The sequence below is a fragment of the Anolis carolinensis genome, chromosome 3 (assembly GCF_035594765.1).
Source record: "Anolis carolinensis isolate JA03-04 chromosome 3, rAnoCar3.1.pri, whole genome shotgun sequence".
In the NCBI taxonomy this organism is placed as follows: Eukaryota; Metazoa; Chordata; class Lepidosauria; order Squamata; family Dactyloidae; genus Anolis; species Anolis carolinensis.
In genome coordinates, this window is record NC_085843.1 from 64191884 (window position 1) to 64218961 (window position 27078).

At 40.8% G+C, this 27078-nt stretch overlaps 1 protein-coding gene across 14 annotated transcripts in view; it reads right to left on the reverse strand.

Annotated features, from left to right (window-relative positions):
* Nucleotides 1–27078, reverse strand: part of robo2 (roundabout guidance receptor 2) — a 1412536-nt gene that overhangs the window by 598745 nt on the left and 786713 nt on the right. Inside the window, exon 1 of one of the 14 annotated variants that reach the window (XM_062977139.1) lies at nucleotides 24833–25879. The exons of the other annotated variants lie outside the window; for them this stretch is intronic. Within the exon in view, the coding sequence (XP_062833209.1) occupies nucleotides 24833–24890 (58 nt within the window). The 5' untranslated portion in view covers nucleotides 24891–25879. Of the gene's footprint in view, nucleotides 1–24832; nucleotides 25880–27078 lie in introns of those variants that run through there. 14 annotated transcript variants of the gene reach the window in all.

The window sequence follows — 27078 nt, forward strand, 5'->3', positions numbered from 1 at the left end:
ACAAATAGTTTAGTAATAATTGGATCATCAGACTTAAAAAGCTCAGAAACTTATTGACATTCATGGGTTCACTGAAGGAAATGCAATATAAAAGGCTCAAGGGTAATAACATTTGAATAAAAGAAAAGGGTATGATTAATGCAGGATTAGACATTTACAAAGATGCCTTTGCCAATGGCTTATAAAAGAAATTCTAAGGAACCTGAGCACTCAATAAAAATAGACCAAACCGGAGCAACTTTGTGACAGAAGATGTAAAAACATCTCCACATTCTCTTCCTTAAATTTTAATTTATTGCAGTTCTAGTCAGGAATCTGGCACCCATGGGTATCAAATATGAAGGAGTCAACACATAAGAATACCTCATCCCCTTGACAATTAATGTATATGCTGACAATATATTTCTGCGTCCTAAACAAACACAACAAATTACTGGATCTTTCCACAGCAAGGGTGTTATTTTGATAAATGACAGTAAAAAATACCTTCACACAACATCTTAACTTTGTATTTTTCTCCTTTCCTTTGAGCAGTGTAATTGCATCTTTCTAGGTTCCATATTTTGGAAGTGCGGTAATGATTGTTTCAATTAATGATGACAGCTTTAAAACTCTGATTTCGGCTTTTAAAATCAAAACTATTCTTATTCAGCCTTTTTGTTAAAAAGACCGCACAGAGTTTCTCAACCTGTGGATCCACAGATGTTTTGGCCTTCTACTCCCAGAAATCTTAACAGCTGGTAAACTGGCTAGCATTACTGGGAGTTGTAGGCCAAAACACCTGGGGACCCACAGGTTGAGAACTACTGCTCTATAGGTTTGTTCTTAAGTTGAATTTGTATTTAAGTTGGAACAGGTACATTGTAAGTATAACTCCACACACACACACACACATGCTTTAGATAGCATAGTGAAGGGTTAATGCCCTTGTGATGTTTGTTTTGCTGTCTGCGCCCCTGTTCAGAAGATTTCACCTCACTTTCTGACCCTGTAATAATGGGATTTTGAAAACTTTGGCTTGTTACAGAAACAAGGATTGGTGTTAAACTCTTTCAGGAGTGATTTTCCCTTCCAAGGGGTAGATTTCTCTCATTTCCTGTTGTTTCATCCCCATTCTTAACTATGAGTCATCTGTAAGTCAGATGTTTGTAACTTGAGGACTACCTTCAGAAGCACAACTGAGACTGAAATTATATAGCAGCATAACCTGTTACGAAGACGAGAACAAAGAACCTGAATTTAGAGATTGCACAGAAAATTGAAAAGCAACAAAATGAATTTCAATAGAAAGAAATGCAAGGTGATCCACTTAGGAAAAAAAAGGAAATGTAGGATGGGTGACACCTGGCTTTTTTTTTTTTTTTCGTGTCAGGAGCAATTGGAGTTGCTTCTGGAGTAAGAGAATTGGCCGTCTGCAAGGACGTTGCCCAGGGGACGCCCTGATCTTTTTTTTGATGTTTTACCATCCTTGTGGGAGGCTTCTCTCATGTCCCCACATGGAGCTGGAGCTGATAGAGGGAGCTCATCCGCGCTCTCCCAGGGTGGGATTCGAACCTGGCAGCTTTCAGGTCAGCAACCCAACCTTCAAGTCATGAGGCTTTTATCCCCTTGGCCACCGGAGGCTCCTGACACGTGGCTTAAAAACTCTACATATGAAAGGGATTTATGAATCCTAGCAGACCACAAGCCGAACATGAATCGACAGTGTAATGCTGTTGCTAAAAAGGTCAATGCAGTTCTAGGCTCCCTTAATAAGAAAATTGTATCTAGATCAAAGCATATCAGTATCACTCTTCTCTGCATTGATCAGACCTCATCTGAAATGCTGTGTCCAGTTTTGGCCACTACAATTCAAGAGGGATATTCACAAGCTGGAATATGTCCAGAGACAGGTGGAGCAAAATTGTCAAAGGTTTGGAAACCAAGCCTTATGAGAAATGGCTTAGGGAGCAGGCTTTATTTACCTTGTAGAAGAGATAGTTGAGAAGTGGCATTATAGTTATGTAGAAATATTTTAAAGGATGTCACATTGAGGGGAAGGAAAGGCATGTTTTTTGTTCCTCTACAGACTAGGACATAGAACAATGGATTCAAACTGCAGGAAAAGAGATTCCACCTCAACATTAAGAATAACTTCCTGGTGGTAGGATCATAGAATCATAGAATCATAGAATCATAGAATAGTAGAGTTGGAAGAGACCTCAAGGGCCATCTAGTCCAACCCCCCGCTAAGAAGCAGGAAATCGCATTCAAAGCACCCCCGACAGATGGCCATCCAGCCTCTGCTTAAAAGCCTCCAAAGAAGGAGCCTCCACCACGGCCCGGGGGAGAGAGTTCCACTGCCGAACAGCCCTCACAGTGAGGAAGTTCTTCCTGATGTTCAGGTGGAATCTCCTTTCCTGTAGTTTGAAGCCATTGTTCCGTGTCCTAGTCTGCAGGGCAGCAGAAAATAAGCTTGCTCCCTCCTCCCTATGACTTCCCCTCACATATTTGTACATGGCTATCATGTCTCCTCTCAGCCTTCTCTTCTGCAGGCTAAACATGCCCAGCTCTTTAAGCCTCTCCTCATAGGGCTTGTTCTCCAGACCCTTAATCATTTTAGTTGCCCTCCTCTGGACGCTTTCCAGCTTGTCAGCATCTCCCTTCATCTGCGGTGCCCAAAACTGGACACAGTATTCCAGGTGTGGTCTGACCAAGGCAGAATAGAGGGGGAGCATGACTTCCCTGGATCTAGACGTTATTCCCCTATTGATGCAGGCCAAAATCCCATTGGCTTTTTTAGCTGCCGCATCACATTGTAGGCTCATGTTTAACTTGTTGTCCACGAGGACTCCAAGATCTTTTTCGCACACACTGCTGTCAAGCCAGGCGTCCCCCATTCTGTATCTTTGATTTCCATTTTTTCTGCCGAAGTGAAGTATCTTGCATTTGTCCCTGTTGAACTTCATTTTGTTAGTTTCGGCCCATCTCTCTAGTCTGTCAAGATCGTTTTGAATTCTGCTCCTGTCTTCTGGAGTGTTAGCTATCCCTCCGAGTTTGGTGTCATCTGCAAACTTGATGATCGTGCCTTCTAACCCTTCGTCTAAGTCGTTAATAAAGATGTTGAACAGAACCGGGCCCAGGACGGAGCCCTGCGGCACTCCACTTGTCACTTCTTTCCATGATGAAGACGACGCATTGGAGCTGTTCCGCAGTGGAATATGATGCCTCAGAGTGTGATGGAGTCACCTTCGCTGGATGTTTTTAAGCAGAGGCTGGATGGTCATCTGTAGGAGGTGCTTTGATTTTTGTTTTCATGCAGGGTTGGGCTGGATGGCCCTTTGTAGTCTCTTCCAGCTCTGTGATTCTTTGATAATTTCTTTTTGTGTCAGGAGTAACTTGAGAAACTGCAAGTTGCTTCTGGTGTGAGAGATTTGGCCATTTGCAAGGACATTGCCCAGGAATGACTGGATGTTTTGATGTTGTTACCATCCTTGTGGGAAGCTTCTCTCATGTCCCTGCATGGAGCTGGAGCTGATAGAGGGAGCTCATCCATACTCTCCCCGGGTTGGATTCGAACTGGCAACCTTCAGGTCAGCAACCCAACCTTCAAGTCATTCTGCAATTCTATAATCACAGACAAGTAACCTTTCTAGCTTGCCGTGACAAAAGCTGCTGATTAAATTATTTTTTAAAACCAAAAAAAAAAAAAAAAAGAATTATATAAACATTGTTTTACTTATTAAAACCGGCAGTGTTCTTTACATGTCTGTAAAAGTCATTGACCAAGATGACTAAAATGACTAACATAGGGACTAAAGAAAAGAATAATAGTACAGATGAGACAAGAGTTGTTGATAGTGACCACACTAGATCTATAAAATCATGACAGTCTTGTTCTCAGTGGCAGTTCTGGGTTTAGCAAATCTTGGTAAAGTTATGAGGCAAAAAATCCTCCGCTACAAAATTTACAATCCTCTTTTCTACTTGACTCTAGTGGTTTCCGTGCCTAGAAGTGGCAAACAGATATTTGTAATCTGTTGTTGTACTGTATATTGCTCCAGGGCCACCATTTGAATGAAAAACAAGAGATGAGTATTTTAAAAATTAAAGGAATGAGGTTTCAGTTGAGGAAATGGAAAAGAGGAGATTAGTAATTTATGAAAAACTCTTGTTTTTGAGGAGAGAGAGAGAGAGCGAGAACAAGTAGTTGGTGGGAAGGGAGTAAATTGTTCAAAGAATACTAATAGCCCTTCCAGCTTCCATTTAAATCCAGTTGTACAACTGTTTTTTTCTGGAAGGACCAGGCTTTTATATTTGTTCCTTTTCCTTGGTGAGAGCAAGATATTAATCACTGTATTTTAAAGGGAGTTCACTAAAGCTATTCTTTAAGTCACGCATTGTTACTAATGTGGCTGATTAATAAATCTTAACACTTTTTTGTTTTGTTTCACTGAGTGCACCATCAACACCACTTTTTTCTTTTTCCTTTGAATGGCTTATAGAAGAGAATGAAAAGGAGTACTATCAATAAAAACAAAGGTTTAGGGAAGAAAAAGTGAGAACAAAGTGGACATTTTACAGACAACTAATGATTCATAGCTCATACTGAGCAATTTCTCTGTTTAGTTCAATATGCTCTTTGGTTTTACTGCTGGATAAGAGAAATCCAGAGCACTGAACTTCTCCTAGCAACCAGTATAACTTAGGGAAAAAGGCATGTTGTCTCCTAAAAGGAAAACAGAAGAATTTGGGGGTCATACAAAGCTATACAAATGTCCACTTGCACTTGATCCTAAGAAAGTGATTGATTTGTCAAAAAGATAAATGGAAAATTATAGTCAATGTGTTCATCAACTACAGTTTCATTTAACTATCACATCAATACTATATGTTTCTTTTCTTTAAAATGTGATGAATATTACTACTATGTGCAAAAAATTTCCCCAAATCTTGTTTGAAATATGTATACATACACACTCAATGGTGGGGTATTAAAGGTGGTTGGTTTGTACATATTGTTTAGAAACTGAATGTAAACCAGGTGGATTTTTTCTTCAGTGTGAAACTATTAAAAAAACGAGCAGAAAAAGGCACGTATTCTTTCCGGCTTGTCATATTGTGGATATTTGGAAGATAAAATTAGTTCACATGTAAAACAAAACCAGGATAATTCCACAATTCAGTTGCTGAAAATGGACAGACACACTTCAGACACATTTCAATAGGGGAGAGGGTCATTTATAAAAAGGCCACTACTGATAGAACACTTTTGACAATGCTGCAATTGTAGTGTACTGCTCTGCTCCAATACAGGCAGTCCCCATGTTGCAAACAAGATAGGTTCTGGAGGTTTGTTCTTAAGTTTAATTTGTATGTAAATCGGAACAGGTACTTTTTAAAAAAGTGTAACTCCAGCTTTGGATAAAATAGGTTGTGTTTGTTTTGCTATTCCTGTAATAACTGGATTTTGAAAAATTTGGCTTGTTGTGGAAAGGATTGGTGAGAAAGCTTCAGTGGAGACACCTTTTCCCCATGATAACCGGGTTAGACTTCTCTCACTCCCTGTTGTCTTACCCCTGTTCTTACCTAGGAGTTGTTTGTAAGTCAGATGTTTGTAACTTGGGGACTGCCTATCTTTTAAGATAATTGTTTGATGTCAAACAAGTTTCTCCACATGCCCACCCTGATCTGACTCGAGATTCAATCAAGAGCCTTGGATTCGTTCCTCATATATTCTGGGACAACTGCAACACAGATCAATATTCTGGACTTTTGTTTCTCCTCTCCACTCTTGCTGGAAAATTTGAACAGTGGTTATTTATCTGTTTCTTCACATACAGGACTCCCTACCAAAGGAAGTTATTCTGGTTACACATCTCCTATTATTCCATAAAGCATATGGCCCCTATAATCATTATAGCTTTTTTGATAGGTTTAATCATATTTTTAAAAAGGTTTGGAAAATGTTACTTTCTTTTTATACTGCATTTAAATAACATTCTTACTTTGCTCTTACTGCACATTGCCTAAGACTGAGTAGTGGTGAAGAAATAATTTACACAAATAAAGTAAAGTAAATGAAAGACCCTGAAGAGGAGACCAACTCTGTCAAATTGCATTCAGTTAGGTACAGTGATCTGCAACTTGGAAATCCCATTTTTCACCAATTCTTTTGAAAAGCACAAAGGAAGAATCTGTTGATTGACCATTCAGTCTTGCCAATTCTCCCAAACTTAGTCATGACACTTGGTCATTGGATCCCTTCTAGGAGCATTTCTAAATGCCTTCACAATGGAAAAAAATCACCCAAACTGCAATGTTCTGGTCAACCAAAAGGGCAGCTAAAGAGATTATTTAAAATTTTACTGGATATTACATTCTACCTTTTCCCAACATGGGGGCTAAGCGAATTTATAACAAGATTAAAGCAAGATCCGAATCACATTATTGTTTTAAAATTACATCATTTTGGAAAGTATAAAATTGTTTTAAAGCTTAATTAGAATAACAATTAGAACAAATATCCCATAAAAAGACATTTTTGTTGCACAACCAATTACTCACAAAATGACTTTGAATAAAAAGGTGCTGATAAGAAGAAAATAGAGAGGAAGCCAGCCTGGCCTTACATGAAAGAAAATTCTACAAAGTGAAACCTGTTGCTGACAAGTCCTTCTTTTGTGTCCTCACCAGACAGGCCAGAAAAAGTGGTTGGAGAAAGCTCCCTCCCCAAGTACTTAATAGCCAGCAGGTTCATACAGGGAGACAACCTCTCTCAGGCAATCTGAAGCTAAGCCATATGGCTTTATTGGTCAAAGCCTGCACTTTGCATGTAGCCTAGAAATGAACTGGGTAGCCAATAAAGCTATTTTAACAAGAGAAATCTCAGGTTTGAAGCTTAAGTACTTCTTGACTAAACTCTGAAGGTTCAGTTTTCAGGAGTGGCTAGGAATGTGTTTGGACAGATAAGACTAATAATACAGTAGTGTTGCCCTTTAGCTAAAGAAGTCAGGTCTGGAGATACCAACACATGCAATAATTACATCCCATTTGATTCTGTTGTGAGCTGCCCCGGGCCCTTGTGGAGAGGGGGTAAGATATAAAGTTTATTAACATCATTATTTAGATGTAATGTGATCAATTTATGGGGCTACATTCAGAATTGTTCTGAAACTTCAAATACTATGACCAGAATGCTGCCTGGTGCCAGTTACAGGTTACATGTACGCTCTTCACTGGCTATTGATTAATTTCCAAACACAACTCAAAAGTGCTGGTGTGTTTTATATACTGTGCCTCTGTATATGAACCTGCCTCAGTTTTAAGATCTGGATGTGGAGCAGGGGGGCAGGCTATCTGGAGAAGTAGAAAGAGGGCCTTCTCAATGGCAGCTCCCACCCTGTAGGATTGCCTTCCACCTTTTCTCTCCTTTTCTTTCAATAGCCTGTAAAGACTCTTTTCTTCAAACAGGCCTTTAATGATTAATTGTTTTCTGGGAGTTTTTTGTGGGATGTGTTGTATCTTTAATTTAATTATGTATTTTGATGATGTTGGAGCCCCACATGGCACAGCAGGTTAAACTGCTTAGCTGCTGTATTTGCTGAAGGAAAGGTTGGCAGTTCAAAACTGGGGAGCAAGGTGAGCTCCCACTGTTAGCCCCAACTTCTTCCCACCTTGCAGTTCGAAAACATGCAAATATGTACCGCTCCGACGGGAAGGTAATGATGCTCCATGCAATCATGCTGGCCACATGATCTTGGAGGTGTCTATGGACAACACTGGCTCTTCGACTTAGAAATGGAGATGAGCACCAATCCCCAGAGTCGGAAAATGTCAGGGGAAAACCTTTACCTTTACCTACCTTTAAAGATTTTATTTTTGAAATGATATGTTGATACAAATTAATTGAACTTTACTTTTTTATTACAAGATTTTAAGCTTTTTCTTGCTTTATTATTTTTGTGAGTAGTTTTTGGGTCTCGTGCCAGGAGAAAAAAAAATTGATAAGAGAGAGAGACAGAATTTCTGCTAGAATTATTTTTATTCACAGAAAGTGGTAAGCTGAGGATCCTTTTACCTGCTTTCTAATTTTCTGACACTGAAGAAGCCCCTCTGTCCAAGTTAATAATTGCCATGAAGATCATTATTAATTGATCTTTTTTATTTTCACATAAAAAGAATAATAGTAATCTTCCTAGGAGGCATCTCTCATATTTCACAGCCACAAACAAATACCTCACATTGCTTTGGTAATACCACCAAAGTAGTTTTCCTGAGTGAGATAATAAGTTGGATAAAGCTCAAAAATTAATTTCTGCTTAAATGAATGATACATGTGTGAAACATGAACGTATCGCCATTTGAGCAACTAATTCCTCAAACAAAGTAGGAAAAATTGATCTAAGCTAATGGGGTGAGGAGAGAAACAAATTAACAATAGCCTGCCTAACCCCTAAAAACAAATAGCGTAAGCATAAACAGAATTGTTTCTGCCATTTTTAAAGACAAATATTCATCTTTTTAAAGTACTTCCTAACTAAGAAAGGCGGAGAGAATTCTTTACACTAACTGTCAGGAAAGCAACACTTCCTGACTTCCAACCAAATTAAAAGACTATTTTCCACATAAAAACAGTGTGAAGCCCAATTGTCCAATTACCCTGTGGAAGAACTAGACAGCAACACAGAAGTATAGGTCAATTCTTGGAAAAATGGAAGCAAACTACAAATCCCTGTACTAGTGGTTTGATGTGTGTCCATGAAATTGAAAGCATGTTTAAACAATTCATCAGATTCTTTAGATAAATGGTGTATTTTATTCCTGCCATGGTACTATAAATGACCTGTACTTGTGCCATGTATGCCAGGATATGCAATGTCAAGGGTGAGTGACACAAAGATAATCTATTTTGCACTAAGGTATTAACACAGAGGCTCTAAGAAATAAATTCCAAATGAGAATGTACATGAGCAAGTATAACTGAAAGAAACAAAATGTAATTCTAAAATTATTTCATTTAAAATCACCTGAAAATAATATAAAGGTAACAAAAGTATCCAATCTGGAGACAGAATTAAAATCAATTGCCCAGTGAAGACAACATACAGGTTCTAAAAGGATGCAGCTGGAAAACTAGATTGAATTATAGCTTCAGGATCCATGATTATAGAGCAGAGGTACCAGCAAAATACATCTCATAACTGGTTCTTGACTCCTGACACCTTCACAGCAGGTAGCTCTTGTACTTTCCATGAAGACTTCCCTCTAGTCCACCAGAACATGATCTCAATTGATGTGTGCTGCATGGCATTTTGGTTTTAAAAGGTTAATTTTTTTCCACACAGTTTCTTCTGTAATCAATGACAAATGATTAATAGTATTGAACTGCAAAGTTTACTGTGCTGCCAACCATTTATTCTTTGTCTTATTACTCTGCTGCATGTTTGTGACAAGCGTTTTACTGAAAGTCTACTCATTTAGCACACATTAGCACAGTTGCATACACAATGAATTTTGCACCACAACTATAGCAGCAAAGTGAGGAAGCTGTTTCTTTTTTATCCATCTTTCTGTTAAGCTTATTGGCCAAGTAAAGCTACCATTTTTCAAATACATGAAAATTGAGACAAAGTCATGCAATACAGGTGACTCTCAAGATCTACTAAGAATGAAATAATTTCTTAAAGTGATGGTACTTATTAAATCAAAATAAAAAGTCAATGCTTTCAAGTGAGATGTCATCAGGTGTGGAATAACCCCAAGTCTCGAAAAGGTGCAAGATAACCTTCCATTAAAAATGCTAAGAGAGGGAGAAAGACTAAACAGGCCAATGAAAACTAAACATTTTTTAATAGAATGCTTACAGAAAGTTCAGAAGAAAGGAATGGAAAGTGAGAGGGGAAAGACAGTGAAGAAGAGTGGGTGTATAAACTCTGCACAGTACAGATGGCCAGGTCCCAGTTATTATACCCTCAGCTCAAAAATGGAAAACAGAATGTCAGTGGACAAAAACAAAGATTTAAAGATGGATTTAAAGCTAACCTTAAAGAATGTGGTATAAGCACTGAGAGCTAAGAAGCCTTGACCCACAAACGCTCTAACTGGAGGTTGGCTGTTACCAAAAATGCTACGGATTTTGAAGATGCATGAATAGAGGGCAAAGGGAGAAACGTACCAAGAGGAAGGCTTGTCAAGCAAACCCTTGTCATGATCGCCTTCCACCTAGAAACCTATGTGCCCATTGTGATAGACCAGTGGTTCTCAAACTGTAGGTCCCCAAGTGTTTTTGCCTACAATTCCCAGAAATCCCAGCCAGTTTACCAACTGTTGAGATTTCTGGGAGTTGAAGGCCAAAAGTTCTGGGGACCCACAGCTTGAGAACCACTGTGATGGACCATGTGGATCTAGAATAGATCTCCATAGGAACTTATGGACTCTACCCTTGGAAGACAAACATACTCAGCCAAAAGTGATGACCTATAGTAATAATAGTACAGATGGCTAAATCAGTCAGTTTCCAACCTCTGCTAAATTCGTATGTGTTTTCATGAATCTGTTCCATCCCATTTCTGACGTTATATTTCCACTTGTTTTAAATCTACTGTAAAACACATGCACATTTTTACTTAATTTAGCTACTTCATTTCATTTGATTCTTGGAAAAATACCATTTAAATACTACTTCTGTCTGCAATTTTGGTAGTTTCTTGTATTTCTTGCTGAATTGTCTTTAAAAATTCCTTCTAATCCTTCATTCTTTCTCTGCTAAATTAGCAAAAAATCATTTCAACCCATGGATACTAATTAGAAAAACAACTTCTCCTTATTAGCAACAAGGATTCAAAAAAAGAAAGACTGCATCACAGCATTTCAGGCTCTCTAGGTCAGAATGTATATCCTCTGAGAATGCTTTGTTTAATCTATTTTAAGCATATGGTGCAAAGGGAGCACACAAGTAACAACGTGTTTACCACAGCTACAGAGATGTAACAAGTAATCATAGCAAGATTTAAAACAAATCTCAGGAAGATTTTTTCTGCTTCCTAGTTTTGAACTTGATCATACAAGTTATTAATTTCCTCTTTTTAAAACTTTTCTTCTCCTACAAGCTGAGTGGCAAAATTAATAACTGTATCACTAAGGCCTGCTTTATACAAACTCTGTCTATATTGTTAGTGAAATATAACACTAATGTTTGTTTAACCATAAGTACATCATCTGGGAATCACTTCTTTGCCTTCTTGATGTATGTTCTTGTAGCAAAAGAAAAACAAGAGTTGTATTTCCCAAATACAGTAGAGTCTTGCTTATCCAACATAAACGGGCTGGCAGAATGTTGGATAAGCGAAAATGTTGGATAATAAGGAGGGATTAAGGAAAAGCCTATTAAATGTCAAATTACATTATGATTTTACAAATTAAGCACCAAAACATCATGTTTTACAACTAATTGACAGAAAAAGCAATTCAATACTTGGTAACGTTATGTAGTAATTACTGTATTTACGACTTCATAACCAAAACATTGCAATGTATTGAAAATATTGACTACAAAAACATTGACTACTAAAAGGCAGACTGCGTTGGATAATACAGAAGGTTGGATAAGCGAGACTCTGCTGTAGTAATATATAATATACTGGGGCTGGGTTCACACACCGGCATACAAATTTTGATCACCAGCCCTTAAATTTCAATTCCTATAACTCTGCTGCTTTTCCTGAGATGAAGGACTCCAATATATTCCTGCATTAACCATTTGTCAGAGCTGGAGGAATGATGTAGTAGAGTGAGAAAAATACATGGCTCAAGTAAATGCGCCCACTTTGAAATCTGATCTTCCTTGGTGTGTTTCAGGTAGTCAATATGGGTCGCAACTCAGAAGCCATAGCACTATCAAATGTATCAGATAATTGTGTAAAAGCTATAGGTTTTAAAAGAAATGGTTGATATATTTCATAAAAAATGTATAAAATGTTGGCACCAAGTACCATGTGCTTCTGCTGCTTTTTATTTCCCTTCATATCATCCATGTTCTATTTTGAATTTTAAAAATAAGGATTGCTAATCCTGAAAATAAACAGGTGCCAGAATTTATCTTTTTTATCAACCCCTTGTCCTGTACCATTTAACATTTTTAAAAGATTTCTGGATTTGTTGTTGTTTTCCATTTCTTGACACTGGCAGTCTCCCCCTGGAAGAGAACTGGCTCCCTGATCCACACAGTTGGCCACCCTGTCTTAAATAAAAATTTGTGATAAATAATTAGAAAATTCTTAAAGTCTGTAGACTGTATATATAACAGTAAGGAAAAATAAATCTAGAAAACATTTTACTTAAGTAAAAAATAACACTGTAAATTTAGAACATGTATAGAAAAATGAATAATAGGAATAGGTATCTTTGCCAAACGTTTATTTACATAAATGCTCTCATTCTTATAGCAGAGAACATTTGGATGTTTCTGAAAGTGGAAAGGAACGTTTACCATTCATGAAAGAATTTAGGATATAAAATTTGGTTGAAAGGGTTCCAAAAACGTAAGCAATCTGGATTTCATCTAATGCTAACCATATGCAGATATAATGGTGTTTTGTTTGAAGAAATAAAACAGCTTTTAATTTTTGACAAATATGAATACCACCTGCTTCTGACAGAACAAAAGAAAAATGGCTAAAAACATGCAAAAACTACCTCCAAAAAGCTAGCCTGCTGGCAAGAAATTGTCAATATAATTTCTAAATAGTCAGCCAACCAGTGTTTTTGGCATTTTTCCATAAGGGGTGGGAATACAGGTGAAAACCAAAGACGGAGTAGTCTTTCCAATTGCAATAACTCATCAGAAGTGCCTTATTCCTAATAAGACAGTGTGTTTGTTATTGTTCATTTACATAATATCTGTACAGCTATTTCAGAGAAAATGCATCATTGGCAAAGTTTTGATTAAAATTGTATAAGGTTGTTCTAATTAAACTATTGAACTCCAGGCAAAATTCTCTTCAAACAGGTAATATGAACTTGTAAAAAAAATGAATTTCCATTTGACCTGTTCTATTCCAAAGTCATCAAGTAACTTTCAGAAAATGCCACACTAACAGTCCACCTAACTATTGCAAAAGCCACAATTGAGTCGGCGTGGTCTGTAAAATTATTCCATGAGGGTCCTCGCAACACCTTCCCCCTGAAAAATTACAACAGTTGGAATCACATGTTAATAAATAAAGTCTATTAAGTTTATTAACTGACAAAGTGGCTCACACCAAAGCATTATGTTTGCAACTGAGAGACAATTATTAGTTCATTCTCCATTTCAGGATATATAAAAGTTTACAAACTGAATGGACATTTTCATAGCATGAAGGAAAATAGATTTAAACATGAAATCTTTAGTTGTTCACAATAAGGTAAAATGCAAGTGTGCAGTAAAAAATAGCATGGGAGAAAAAACTCCCCCCCCCCCCAAAAAAAAAGGAAAAAAAAGAAAGAAAGGAGGGGCAAAAATAAAGGAAAGAATTTAATCCAGTGAGGAAAGGTTCCAAAACAGGTTCTATGACTTTAAAGCTATTCCCATTGGTAACAGCAATAATGCCACTAGATCACAATACACACGACTGGTAGTAAGTGGAACATGCAGCCACTCAAAATGTCAAAACAATAATATTTTGGAGAAATAATGGAATACAGAGGTAGAAATAACATTCATACAACAGATATGCAAAATGTGTGAGTCAGACATCACAGCTGCATGAAAAAACATGCTATTGTAAATTATTCCCATAATTATTCAAAAGCAATGCCCACTGACAAGTAAATTGGCCAATTGGAGGACATTACCCAAGGAAAATAAGCCATCCAAGTACGGTTAATTCATGTTGAAACGTGTTTTTATGCTCGATCCCTGGCTTCAGCTTGTTCTCCAACCAAGAATACAGGAAGTGAAGGAAAAATCCTCAGATATAGTACTAGAGGAACAAAAGGTTGTCATCTCAGGGTGGGTCTGGATGCTACTTCTCCTTGGCTAGAATGGACCTTCATGATAATGTGTCATTCTCAGACAATGGGGAAGGAGACATCCAAGGATGGGCATTACCTTAGTGGAAACACTATTTGGAGGCGGGAAGTGATAAGGTTATGTTGTAAAGTTCTATAGTAGGACCCTGCAGCTAAAAAGAAGCCTTTGCTGAAACTAATTTACTGAAACTTGGGGCACATCTATATTGACTACTATGGTCAGTCTGGAACTAGTTTGGAGAAAACTGGGTTTTTTTGTGCAGAAGATTAGATTGACAGGACAGGAACAGGTTTGAGGCCAGAAAAGTGATTACATTAACTTCAGAATCTGGCCTCAAACTGCATCCAGGATCCACAGTACAGTATTTATATTCCACCCTTCTCACCCCAAAAGGGACTCAGGGTGGATCACACTGCACACATATAAGGCAAACATTCAACGCTATAACATAGAACAGAGTCAGATACAGATGCAGGCACGGGCTGGCCTCAAACCCATGACCTCTTGGTCAGAGTGATTTGTTGCAGCTGGCTGCTAACCAGCCTGCACCACCGCCCAGCCTAAATGTAAAAACTCAACAATAAAACAAGTCATAAAACAAATAAGGTCACATACAATAAACATACTATGATAAAATCCTGAGTTGGCTACAAAAAAGAAAGTGCAAATAGTGTCAGTTACAATCGAGGAGAGGTAGATACCAGAACTATTGTGCTATTGAAGTGCTGGGGAAGGCGTACATAAGGAACTATGGCGGGCTAACAGAATTAAGTGCAATAAAGATAAAATAGGCAACAGGTCGTTCCTTTACTATGGAAATCCGTCGCCAAAGGCCTGTTGGAAGAGCCAAGCTTTCAGGCTCTTCTGAAAAGTAAGGAGGGTAGGGGCCTACCTGATTTCCCTGGGGAGAGAGTTCCAGAGCCGGGGGGCCATGATGGAGTTGGCCCTCTCCCTTGTCCCCACCAACTGCGACTGCGAGGGTGGTGGGAGCGAGAGGAGGGCCTCCCCCGACGAGCGAAGAGACCGTGCAGGTTCATAGGGGGAAATGCAATCACGAAGGTAGGTGGGTCCCAAACCGTTTAGGGCTCTATAAGTGATAAACTGCACCTTGAATTGGGATCAGAAAATAAACGGCAGCCAATGGAGCTCCTTGAACAGAGGAGTTGAACACACCCTGTAATTTGCTCCAGTTAGAAGCCTGACTGCTGAGCGCTAGACCAATTGCAATTTCCGGGCCGTCTTCAAGGGCAGCCCCACATAGAGCACATTGCAATAATCTAGTCTAGAGGTAACTAAGACATGGACCACCATGGCCAGATCCAACTTCTCGAGGTACGGTCACAACTGGCACACAAGTTTTAATTGTGCAAAGGCCCTCCCAGCCACCGCCGACACCTGAGCATCAAGTGTCATCGCTGAGTCAGGAGGACCCCCAAGCTGCGGACCTGTGCCTTCAGGGGGAGTGCAACCCCATCAAACACAAGTTGCCACCCGATGCCCCGATCAGACATACGACTGACCTGGAGGACCTCTGTCTTGTCAGGATTAAGCTTCAGCTTGTTCGCCCTCATCCAGACCAACACAGTGGCCAGACAGTGGTCCAGAATCCAAGGGGCTTCCTTGGATTTAGGTGGGAAAGAGTAGTAGAGTTGGGTGTCATCTGAGTAGCGATGGCACCGAACTCCAAAACTCCGGATGACCTCGCCCAGAGGTTTCATGTAGATGTTAAAAAGCATGCTAGTTAGCATTGGAAGCAATCAATTTGGCCCCTGCTGCCCAGGAATGTTCTTGGGGTGTTTTTCATGAGGTCCTTTCTCAATTTTTAAGCACACTCCAATGCAGGTGGGTATCTACAATGTGCTTTGCATTCTGCAAAGATGATTTTGCCATGTGATATGGTTTGGATTTAGAGCATGCTGAAGCACAACAAGAGATTTATCTCAGACTTTCCCTAACTTGACCTGATCCAATTTAAACCTTTTAATTCATGCAGCAGTGCACTTTAGTAGCATGATTTTTCTAGCTGCAGGAGCTTTGAACCAGATTGAAGCTGCATTAAATGGTCAGTTTAGATATGCCTGAAGTAAAAAAAGGTATAGGCCAAGTTGCAGTTCTGCAGATTTCCTTTCATGCAGCATTAGTAGAAAAAGCTGCTGAGATAGTTGCAGATCTAACTGAGTGCAGTCATATTTTGTGGAAGTGCTGGGGACTAATAAAATAGGAAGATCTATATCTGGTTAAAGAAGAGGGGGAAACTTGAGGGTCTCTAAAAGAGTTTGGTACATTTACCTACAAATATGTTCAGTTTCAAAACAGTAATGAGCCCTACTTGGAGAAAATTTAGTATGTTTATGATGCTGCAGCGTGGGCGATAGTGTGGGATTTTATTCAGCTGTGTGGAAGAGGCCTCAGATGCCAAGTGGGTAGATGGAGCCAGGTTGGGTCCAATGAAAAATGGCACATTGGTAGAGAAAAGGGAGCAAAATTAGAAGAACTTAGCGTCTTTCAACTCATAACACTACAAAATACAAGGACTGGTAAGCGAAGAGCTATTAGAATTATATTGCCCATTCTTGCCTCACCATTCCCAGGACATAGAGAGGAGGAGCATGTGCCGGAAGACATAAAGTAGACCTGGAGTTTAAAGGGCATCTTTGGTTTCAGCTCTGTTAAAATGAAACCATGTGAGATACCTGGTAACGTGATTTGTCTCTGAGACAACTGGGTCAACTAAATAGGCTTGTAGAGGAACATCTCTTCCACCATGCAAGAAATAGGAGTTTGGGAACAGAGTGAGATCTTGCTTGAAGACATTATTTTGATGACTACCGTTATTCTATGATAATTAATGCACAAGTTCCCTTTAGAGTATTTTGGAAATGAAAAGGGGCTAATCTGGTTGTTCAAAGTTCTAGCCATATGATGTTGTGAGACAACTCCTAAGTCTCTAGATTCTTTGGGATGAGAGACTTGAGACCTCATCACATGGGGTGAATTTAACGTCCTTGGATGCTTTCACCTCGTCTAATGGTCGGAGCCCGATGCTAGACATCATACAATGTTGTATGACTTCTGATGAAGGCCTCACCCCCAACTGGGGTGAAAGCGTTGTTGTATACTTTCCCCCAACACGAGAGGCTTCCTGTATTGTGCTGGCTCCAATGGGGCCTCTCCAGGAGGGCAATGTTTTCCCCATGTGATGGGGAAAGTGTAGCCGAGAGGAAACTGCACATGGGATGACAGATCCATCCCGCTGCCCCTCTCTTTTTTCCCAGATGCCAGGCGAAAATAACCTGGCCTTTATGATGAGGCCCACAGATGCTGCACTGCACACCCCAGTAGACTGGAATCTGTAGAAAAGCTCCATCTGATAGATTGCTGGGAAGGATCCGTTAAGGAAAGTTGGTAGTGTTTTAGAATTCCTTTGTCAACCAGAAAGAAGAGAAAAAAACTTCCTGTGGAAGATAAATAGAAATGTTGTGACTTGTTGAAATGAGTGCTCAATGTATTTCAGAAGGACATTGTCTAAATAAATAAAATAAAGCTATTATTATTATTATTATTATTATTATTATTATTATTATTAAATAACAGAATGTGTAAATGCTCTGCAGTCTCGGGTGCTCCACAGGAGTTGTCAGAAGATTCATAGAGACTATGTTTGGAACATTAAAAGTTTGTTTATGAATTTGAACTTCAAGTGGAGAAAAACTCATTCTCCTCATTTGGAAAAGATATGTATCTCTATGAACTTTTTGATGAGTAGAACTAGTTGTATGCCATACAGATTAAGGGGGTAAGAAATGGCCTGTTATATATTTAAAATGTTGGTGTAGGACCTGGAGACAGATGATCAAAGGAAGTGATGCCTTGTTAGGAGGAGGAATTCTACTGAGTAGCTTTAGCCTTCTTTCTTTCTTTCGGATAGAGAGGATCGCTTTCTTTTTATCTTTTGTCTCAATAAAGAAACAATTGTCTTTAATTCCTTGCCCTAAATGAGATTTCCTATGAAGGGAACTAAAGACAGGTATTTTTGTTTCAATGCTTTAGGAGCACTGTGTCTCAAAACTGTGCTCCTCCAGGTGTTTTGGACTTCAGCTCTCAGAAATCTCAGCGACCTTACCAGCTGTTAGGAATTATGGGAGCTGAAGTCCAAAACACTTGAAGGGGCACAGTTTGCGAAACTCTGCTTTAGAAAGATTATCTGAAGATATAGACTGTGCTGGAAAAGGAAGAGGGGTCCTTAGTGATGTCTGTCAGAGACATTCTTCCAAAGAGGGGAGAAGGCAACCAGTAATTCTCTGGCCAGTAGTGGTAACCCTCTGGAGCGAATTCCTATCTGCCACTGTGCAATTAGCAAACTATACACAGATGCAATAGGTTAAAACACACTCTATAGCACAGTGGTAGAAAGTCACCATCAGTTTTTTATTCAACTGTTGGTTCATTAAAAGTCTCAAATAATACAATCACTACTGGGCCATCTTAATCAACGCAGCAATATGAACATAAAACTGGCCACCCTCCCCACTCGATCTCAATTTATAAGCAAAGACTGAAGTCCCAAATCCACCACTGTTGTTTTACTGTGTATATATGTTATCAATTTAATTTACATACTGTCTACAACAAACACATCCTTGCTACATCTAAAAGTATTCTATTCAAATGTGAACTTAGAATTATTTAAAAGGATGGCCTCAATGTATCACAAAATTAAAACAGGAGTAACTTGTGACACCAGTGATGTCAAACATTCGGTCCTTCAGGTATTTGGGACTCCAATTTCCAGCTTGCCCAATGCTCAGGAATTCTGGAAGCTGAAGTCCAAAACACCTGGAGGACAAAAGGTTAGACACTAATGCTTTAAACAATAACTGAGGTACTATGTTATACTGTGTTATATGTTTTGAATATACATTTGCTAAGTCTTTAAGCTACTACAAGACAATGCTCTGTAATCTGTTTGATTGGTTAACGTTTCACTTTATCTATAAGATGGCTAACAATGCCAATATCCTTCTTTTCACACAGACACCAATCAGCATTATGTATTTTTGCAAATCCAGACCACCAATATTTCACTTCCTTTTTTTTGTTGACCCTACCTGAGAAAGCTTATCTCTCCTGGAAGATCCTAGGAACAGCAATTCACCCTATAAACAGGAGACACATCTCCCCCTCCCCTCATTCTAAAAACCTCAAAAGCAGTAATGAACTTTCAAGCATGTTCAGGACTTTTTCACAACATTGTTGAGGTTTTAGACATTTTCTAGCACTTTGCATTCTCCCAAAACTGTCCCATGGATAGAAAATTGTCCCCAGAACCACTGAAGATGTACCCATCTGTTATACAACAATGCACAAGTATAAAATAGGGCCTTTGTTGCAGGATAACATTGGTTTTAATTTCCACTAAAGACATTATGGTCTTCAAGAACTAAAAAATAATAATACTTTAAGTGTTCCCATTTAATAACCCCATCAGAATAGCCAAAGAAATAAATCATCTGACAAAAATACTTGAAATTACACATTTCAAACATAACATAATTATGTAACACGTTTTGATATTTGTGGTATGACAAGAGAATTTTTAACTGTTAGAACTGGGTCAAAACTATTGGCAGGATGGAATAGTACAAGACTGACAGGACAGTTGTACATAATTTGGCTGTAAATGGCATGAACTAAATTACATAAATCCACATTCATATGTTGCTCCATTTTCATGAAAATCTATACTATCTATGTGGCAAGAAGAAACAGAAACAAATTAAAAACTTTATCAGGGAAAAAAAATCACTATTTGCATCTTTATTATTGCAGTCTGTAGATTGCTCAACAATACTCATGTCTCCCTAAATAGTCACAGCATAACCATATTACAAGCATTACATTTCATGCTCTCATGGATGTTTCTCCCTGATTGAATCCATGCCAATAAAATACAAAAACATAATTATGTTAAGAAAGAGCTACTGAAACAGAGAAAGCCCAGAGTTTCGGCTTGTGGGTAAGGGATGACCTTTAGATTTAGGAGGAGGAAGAGGAGGAGGAGGGTGGGGGTTTGACTTTAATAGAGAATCCTTGTCCCTTATGTATGATTTTTCCATAATTAATGTTTGCTTACTGACACCTGGGGAGGGGGGTGGAATGTAAGAGATTTCAAATATTCACCTACAAATATAGGATGATATAAGGTGGCCCACCATTACAATGTGCCACAAGCATCTACAAAAGCGCATGCAAGACAGTCTGCTTCTGTACCAAGTTATCCCCTGAATATTCTACTAAAACATCCTTCCTGGCCTATGCTGAACCTGTGCCGCCTGCTGTTTGTTCCAACTGGGTCTTTATTGTATGCACCAACTTCAATTTTGTCTGGACGCAGCAGACCTTTGGATTATTTGGAGTGAAGAAAAAACTACCTGGTGCTAAGGAAGGACACATGTCTTCATTTCTTTCAGATTTCCTTTCTCCTTTTAAAAATCCAAGTTATTTTAATTCCATTTATGAGGAACTTTGGAGACTTTAGTACATTCTTAACTAAACTAAACTAACCTAAACTGAAACAAAATGTTCATACATCTTCATTCCCAACCACTCCACTACCATTTTGTGCTGCACAATCGAACACTTTTCTTTTTTGTTGCCCATCCCTATTAAATCTGGCTTCCAGAGTCTCTATAGAGAAACTTATGCAGGAGTCCTTTGTTTAAAATGGCTATTGCTGCTCTGTTCCAACTCAAGAACCTGAAATGGTAGGCACATTGCATCCTTCAGGCTGATGTTACTAATGAACATCCTAATGGGCTGAAAAAGTAAGTAAAGAAGCTAGGAAGGGCTGCCTTTCTTTCACTGGTCTGGTCAAAGGAGATGTAATAGGGTTAGAGCAGGGATGGGCAAACTTCAACCTTCCAAGTGTTTTGGACTTCATATCCTACCAGCTGTTAGGAATTGTGGGAACTGAAGTCCAAAACACCTGGAAGGGTGAAGTTTGTCCATGCCTGGATTAGAGCTTCCCATCTCTGCCTTTTGTCACCAACTTCACACTGAGTCTATAGTCTAGCACTGACACATCTATAGTTGACCCAGCCTTTTGTGGGGTAGGTACATGTCTTATCATGTTTTTATGTATACACAAGTATACATGGTATAGGGGCCACAGTGGCACAGTTGGTTAAAATGCTAAGCTGAAGAACTTGCTGATTGGAAGGTCAGCAATTCGGATCTGCTAATGGGGTGAGCTCCCATTAACAGCCCCAGCTTCTGCTAACCTGAAAACATGCAAATGTGAGTAGATGAACAGGTACCACTTCGGCGGGAAGGTAACGGCGCTCCATGCATTCATTCTGGCCACATGACCTAGGAGGTGCTGAAGGACAACGCCGGCTCTTTGGCATAGAAATGGAGATGAGCACCAACCCCCAGAGTCAGACACAACTAGACTTAATGTCAGGGGAAACCTTTACCTTTACTTATACGTGATATATGAGCTCAGAGAAAGAGTGAGTTGTGTCTATGATTTCTCCTCATTTTGTTTTGTTGGTCTGTGTTTCTGTCCCTTTTAGTCTCTCTTTGTCTTTCCTAACTGGTTGATGTTATCTATGTGATTTTGCTTGCTATCATTTGCAAGAGAAAAAGAATGACGAAAGAAAACTAAGATGGCCACCCTAGAGGTTCCCCCTCCCTCGTGTTGTGGCTGTCCAGAGCACGTGGGAAAAAGTGTCCCCAGGTGCTGTGATTTTGGAATGTTGTGGCTGGGGACAGCTGTGACATAGGCAAGACAATGGCAGGGGACAGCCACCCCATGCCCCCAGGCTACCTAAGCCCAGGGAACAAGGGATGGCAGTCAAGACAGTTGTGGCCAATTCTGGTTAGGGTCAGGATTCAGGCTTTCCATCAACTGAATCTAATTTGGGAAAGGTTGTGCTAAGGCAGCCTTGCCCTGGGTTAAACCGGATTAGCGGCATGCAGCATGTAGCCACTATGGTGCTAATTCAATTGCATACCGACCTAAGTGGTTTCTGTAAATTCATACTTCACCATTATGCCAAAAAACACAGATGTAGACTTTCTTCATGTTTGTTTTAGGCTAGAAATAAGAAAAATATTGTGTGTAATTCTACACATGGTGTAGTGTAGGGGTGTCAAATTTGTGGCCCTCCAGATGTTTGGGTCTCCAACTCCCAGAAACCCTAGCCGGCTTGTCCAATGTCTGGGAGATTACTTCCAAAACATCTGAAGGCTACACTTCTGACACCAATGGTGTAGTAGTTTGAATGCTGGACTACATCTCTGAGGACTCTTAAGGCCAAGATTTGAATCCCAATATGACTATGAAAACACACTCTCTCAACCTAAAAAGCAAGCCTCTCTGAATAAATCTAGCCAACAAAACTCCATGAGAGATTTGCATTAGTCACATAAATAAGAAATGAAATAAGGCACAATAACAACAATACTGCCCAGAGTCAGGATTGCATCAATTGAAATTAACATAGTCTAGTCAAAGCATTCTCTTGAAGTACTTATAATGTGCATTTTAGTTACATTCATTTCATCTTTTCGTAGGAAAAACCAAAGAGTTTGCTCACTGCCTTGCCTTACAGTAGAATGATAAATTTAAATAAGAGAGGCCCAAGTTCTGCTCTCTATGGAAGAAAACCTGAATAAATTATGCCTTGCTCCTGTCTTTCTACCAAGCTGGTTAATTGCATTTGCTTCCTATATCTCTAAACAGCCTGGTACATTAATTACATTCGGTAACACTTGGCTCCTGTGATTCACTCTGTCACTTCCACTGAGCACTTTAATTGTATTCCTTCTTGCTACCTACAATTTTAAACACTGGCTAATAAGTACATTGGTGTAACCTGAAGCTCCCAGGTTTCACAACCATTTCCAACGTAGATCTCAGTACTGTACTTCAGTATTATAATTTCTGAAACTTGGGGACATGTTACATGGCACATTCATTATACGACTTGTGAACATATCCCCCACTCCCAGCATTTTCCAGGATTCGCTTTCCCCTTCTCTGTTGCTAGGGGTGTGGCAGGAGGGAGATATGGTACTTATGCAGCCCATAACTGCGTGAAGTAATTGTAGGTAATACAATATCATTCTGTGTTTACAAGCCAGGCCTCTATTTGATATGGATACCTTAAATGCTTTTAGCACCAGCTTTCAGCTGCAACTAAGTTTGCTCCCACCATCTAACCATGAAATCAAACATCCCAGACCAAATAATTAACCTTAAAATTCCCTCCCTTTCACCTTATCCCACCCCATTTGAAAACATCATGCCCACCCTTCACATTAGAACAATAGGAAAAGACTTAGAACCATTTCTTGTGTTACTACACCCATTGCCCAGATAAAGGCTTTAGTGTTGTGTACAAGATGTGCCAATAGTGTCTACAAAACACTGTCAAGTTGCACATTCTGGGCTATGCCATACATACATTTATACATCAAGGTTTTCAAACTCGACTGAGGTATATCTTGCTAACCCTAAATGCACACTGTTGACTTCATCTAACAGTTCTTCTCATCATCCTTCATTTGAAACACTGCAGCCAGCAGTGTTGTGTTGCTTTGTAAATTCTCACGTGAAATATGTGGCAGCAGATTCAGTGTGCAGATCTTGGGGTTGACTTTAGGGAAGTCGAGCAAGCTGAACAAAAGACAAAAACTCCGTTATGGAGGCTGCCTTTACAGACGGGGAGACACCTACAGCACCTGTTTAAAATCCCCATTGTCTTTTCACAGGGGAAGCTGAGCTGTTCTATGTGGAAAAAGCTTGCCTGAGATTTCCACAGACTTTCCCACTCCCTCTTTATGCACTTTCCACTGGACATGCATCTCACGGGCAGATTATTCCACACCTTTTAACACATTCCACACACTAATGTCCTTAAAAAAAACGTGAACAGGGCTCACAAAGATTCTCCTTTACCACTTCCCCTATACCACTTCAATCACTGAAGGCACCATTATCCCTATTTCATCTGTTGACTTTCCACCTAAAAGTTGAGTCAAAACAGTAGCAATTGAAATCCTGAAGATCCCCCCCCCCCCTTTTCTATCACTTTGGTTGATTTCTTCCACCACCACCCTTCTCCCAGCTTATATTCATTGATGCTATCTGGCAGAACCATAGGCATTTTTAATTGTGTCAGAAGCAACTAGAGAACACACTGCAAGTCGCTTCTGGTGTGAGAGAATTGACCTTCTACAGAGATGTTGCTCAGGGGACGACCAGATGTGTTACCATCCTGCTGGGAAGCTTCTCTCATGTCCCCAAAAGCTAGAACTGACAGATGGGAGCTCACTCCACCTTGCGGATTCAAACTGGCAGCCTTCAGGTCAGCAACCCAGCCTTCAGGTCAGCAGTCCAGCCAGCACAAGGGTTTAACCCATTGCACCAACCATGGCTCCTACCACATAGGCATGAACATCCATCTCCTTTTCTTCCATCATCACCACCTCCACAACCATCACCATCATCATTCGCTACAGTCTGGCTACTCTTCCAACATTGAAAAGGCTCCGCAGCAGCATCCAGGATTCCCAGCCTAATAAATGCCAAGGCTGCTTGCTCTTCCTCCTTGCTCTCTCTGGGCTCTTCCACACAACCCTATAGCCCAGAATATCAAGGCAGAAAATACCACAATATCTGCTTTGAACTGGGTTATTTGAGTCCTCACTACCATATATTCCAGTTCAAAGCCGAAAATGTGGGATTTTATTCAGCTGTGTGGAAGGGGCCTCTCTTCCAAGAAAGCCATCCCGAGACACGACAAGAGGAGCCCGACAACACTTGTAACTCACCCTCGACATGGAAACGCACGATGCCAAACAGCAGGAGCGGCGTCAGCAGCAACCCCATCTTGACATATTCAAAGGCAATCCAATCCCAAAATGAAAAAAGAAGGGGGAAAACAAAGATGAGTCCCCAAAGTTGAGAGTGTTTTTTTTCCCGTCTAAGGCGACTACAACGCAGCCGAGGGGGAGGAAGAGCCTGGACGGGACCCTGGCAGCTCCATGTAGCGACTGAAGGAGGGAACGAAGGGAGAAAGGAAGGCAGGCGGGGAGGCCCCGAAAATCCCCTCCGGTCCAAAGAAAGGCAGGCGCCTCAGGCTCGGGGGCAATCCAAAAAAGCCAAAGGAGCGGGTTTGGGTTTTCCTCGAAAGCGCGCTTTCCTGCAAAGTTCCGAAATGGGGAGGGGGGGGGGGGAAGAAAGAAAGAAAAAAGGCGGGGAAGGAGAGAACCCAGGGCTTGGCTGAACTCCTCTGTTTCTTCTCCTTGTCCTCCTCCCCAAATCACTTCAAGCTGCCGAGTTGCTTCCCTTCAACTTCCATCCAGAGGAGGGACGCCGGAGCCCCTCCTTGGCCTCGCCTCCTCTTTCGACCCCGACGGTGACGACGCCCTCCCGGAGCGAGGAGGGAAGCAAGGAACTCCCAAAGTGCCTCCGAAGGAAGAGGAGGAAGGAGGGCGAGGCGGGGAGAGGAGAGGAGGGAGCAATTGGGAGCCACGCGCTTTGCTGCTGCTGCTGCTGTTACTGAGGCGGGCGCTGCCTCCACCGCTGGCCGTGCAGTTGTGAAGAGGAGGGAGAGAAGAAGAGCGCCCGCCCGGAGAGAGGGGAGCCTGCCAGGGCCACGGATGTGTGCCGAGACTCACAGAGAGAGAGCAGCAGCCTCCCACAGAAGCCCGCCGGCTGGCCCTCTCGCTCTCTCAGCCTGCCTCCTTCCTTCCCTCCCTCCTGAGAGGATGCTGCGCGGAGGAAAGAAGCCGCTTCCCTCGCAGGCGGCCAGGCGATTCAGAGGCACCGCACCCGCCTCTGGGGTCCTCTGGGGCCGCAAAGGGAAGGAGGGAGAGGCAGGTGAAGCCCCGCAGAGATGGTCGGCGGGCAGCCCAAACAGGCAACTCTCCTCCTCCTTTCTCTGCCTTCCCCCAAGGACTGGAGAGAGGACCGGAGGGGCAACAGCCCAAGCAGCCAAGCCCCGTAGCCAAGGGGGCGGTTTAGGGTTTCAACCCCCCTCCCCGAAATGTTTCAGGTCCAAAAAAGAAACCTGGTTTACTCATGAATTTCTACTGGTTAACCAAATCCCCAAGCCAATTCTATGAGAAGCAAAAAATCGGTTCCCTCCAGAACTGCAAGCACTATCAAGCACAATGGAAATTTGTTCTGCATAAATAGGAGTATAGTATCTAGACTAGTATCTAAGGGCGCTCCATGCAGTCATGCCGGCCACATGACCTTGGAGGTGTCTACGGACAACGCCGGCTTTTCGACCTAGAAATGGAGATGAGCACCAACCCCCAGAGTCAGACATAACTGGACTAAACCTCGGGGGAAACCTTTACCTTTTCTCTAGACTAGTGGTTCTCAATCTGGGTCCCCCATATGTTTTTGGCCTTCAGCTTCCAGAAATCCGAACAGCTGGTAAACTGGCTGGGATTTCTGGGAGTTGTAGGCCAAAAACATCTGGGGACCCCAAGTTGAAAACCACTGGTCTCAATCCAGGAAACCCCTCTATTCTGCCTTGGTCAGACCACACCTGGAATCACACTGTGTCCAATTCTGGGCACCACAATTGAAGGGAGATGTTGACAAGCTGGAATGTTTCCAGAAAAGAGCAACTAAAATGATCAAAGGCCTGGAGAGCAAACCCTATGAGAAGCAGTTTAAAGAGCTGGGCTTGTTTAGCCTGCAGAAGAGAAGGCGGAGAGGAGACATGGTGAGGATCATGTATAAATATGAGGGGACTTCATAGGGAAGGGGAAGCAGGTTTGTTTTCTGCTGCCCTGGAGACTAGGATACAGAACAATAGCTTCAAACTACAGGAAAGGAGATTCTACCTGAACATTAGGAAGAACTTCCTAACTGTGAAAGAGAGCTGTTCGGCAGTGGGACTCTCTGCCCCGGAGTGTGGTGGAGGCTCCTTCTTTGGAGGCTTTTAAACAGGCTGGATAGCCATCTGTCAGGGGTGCTTTGAATGCAATTTTCCTGCTTCTTGGCAGGGGGTTGGACTGGATGGCCCACAAGGTATCTTCCAAGTCTATGATTCTATGAT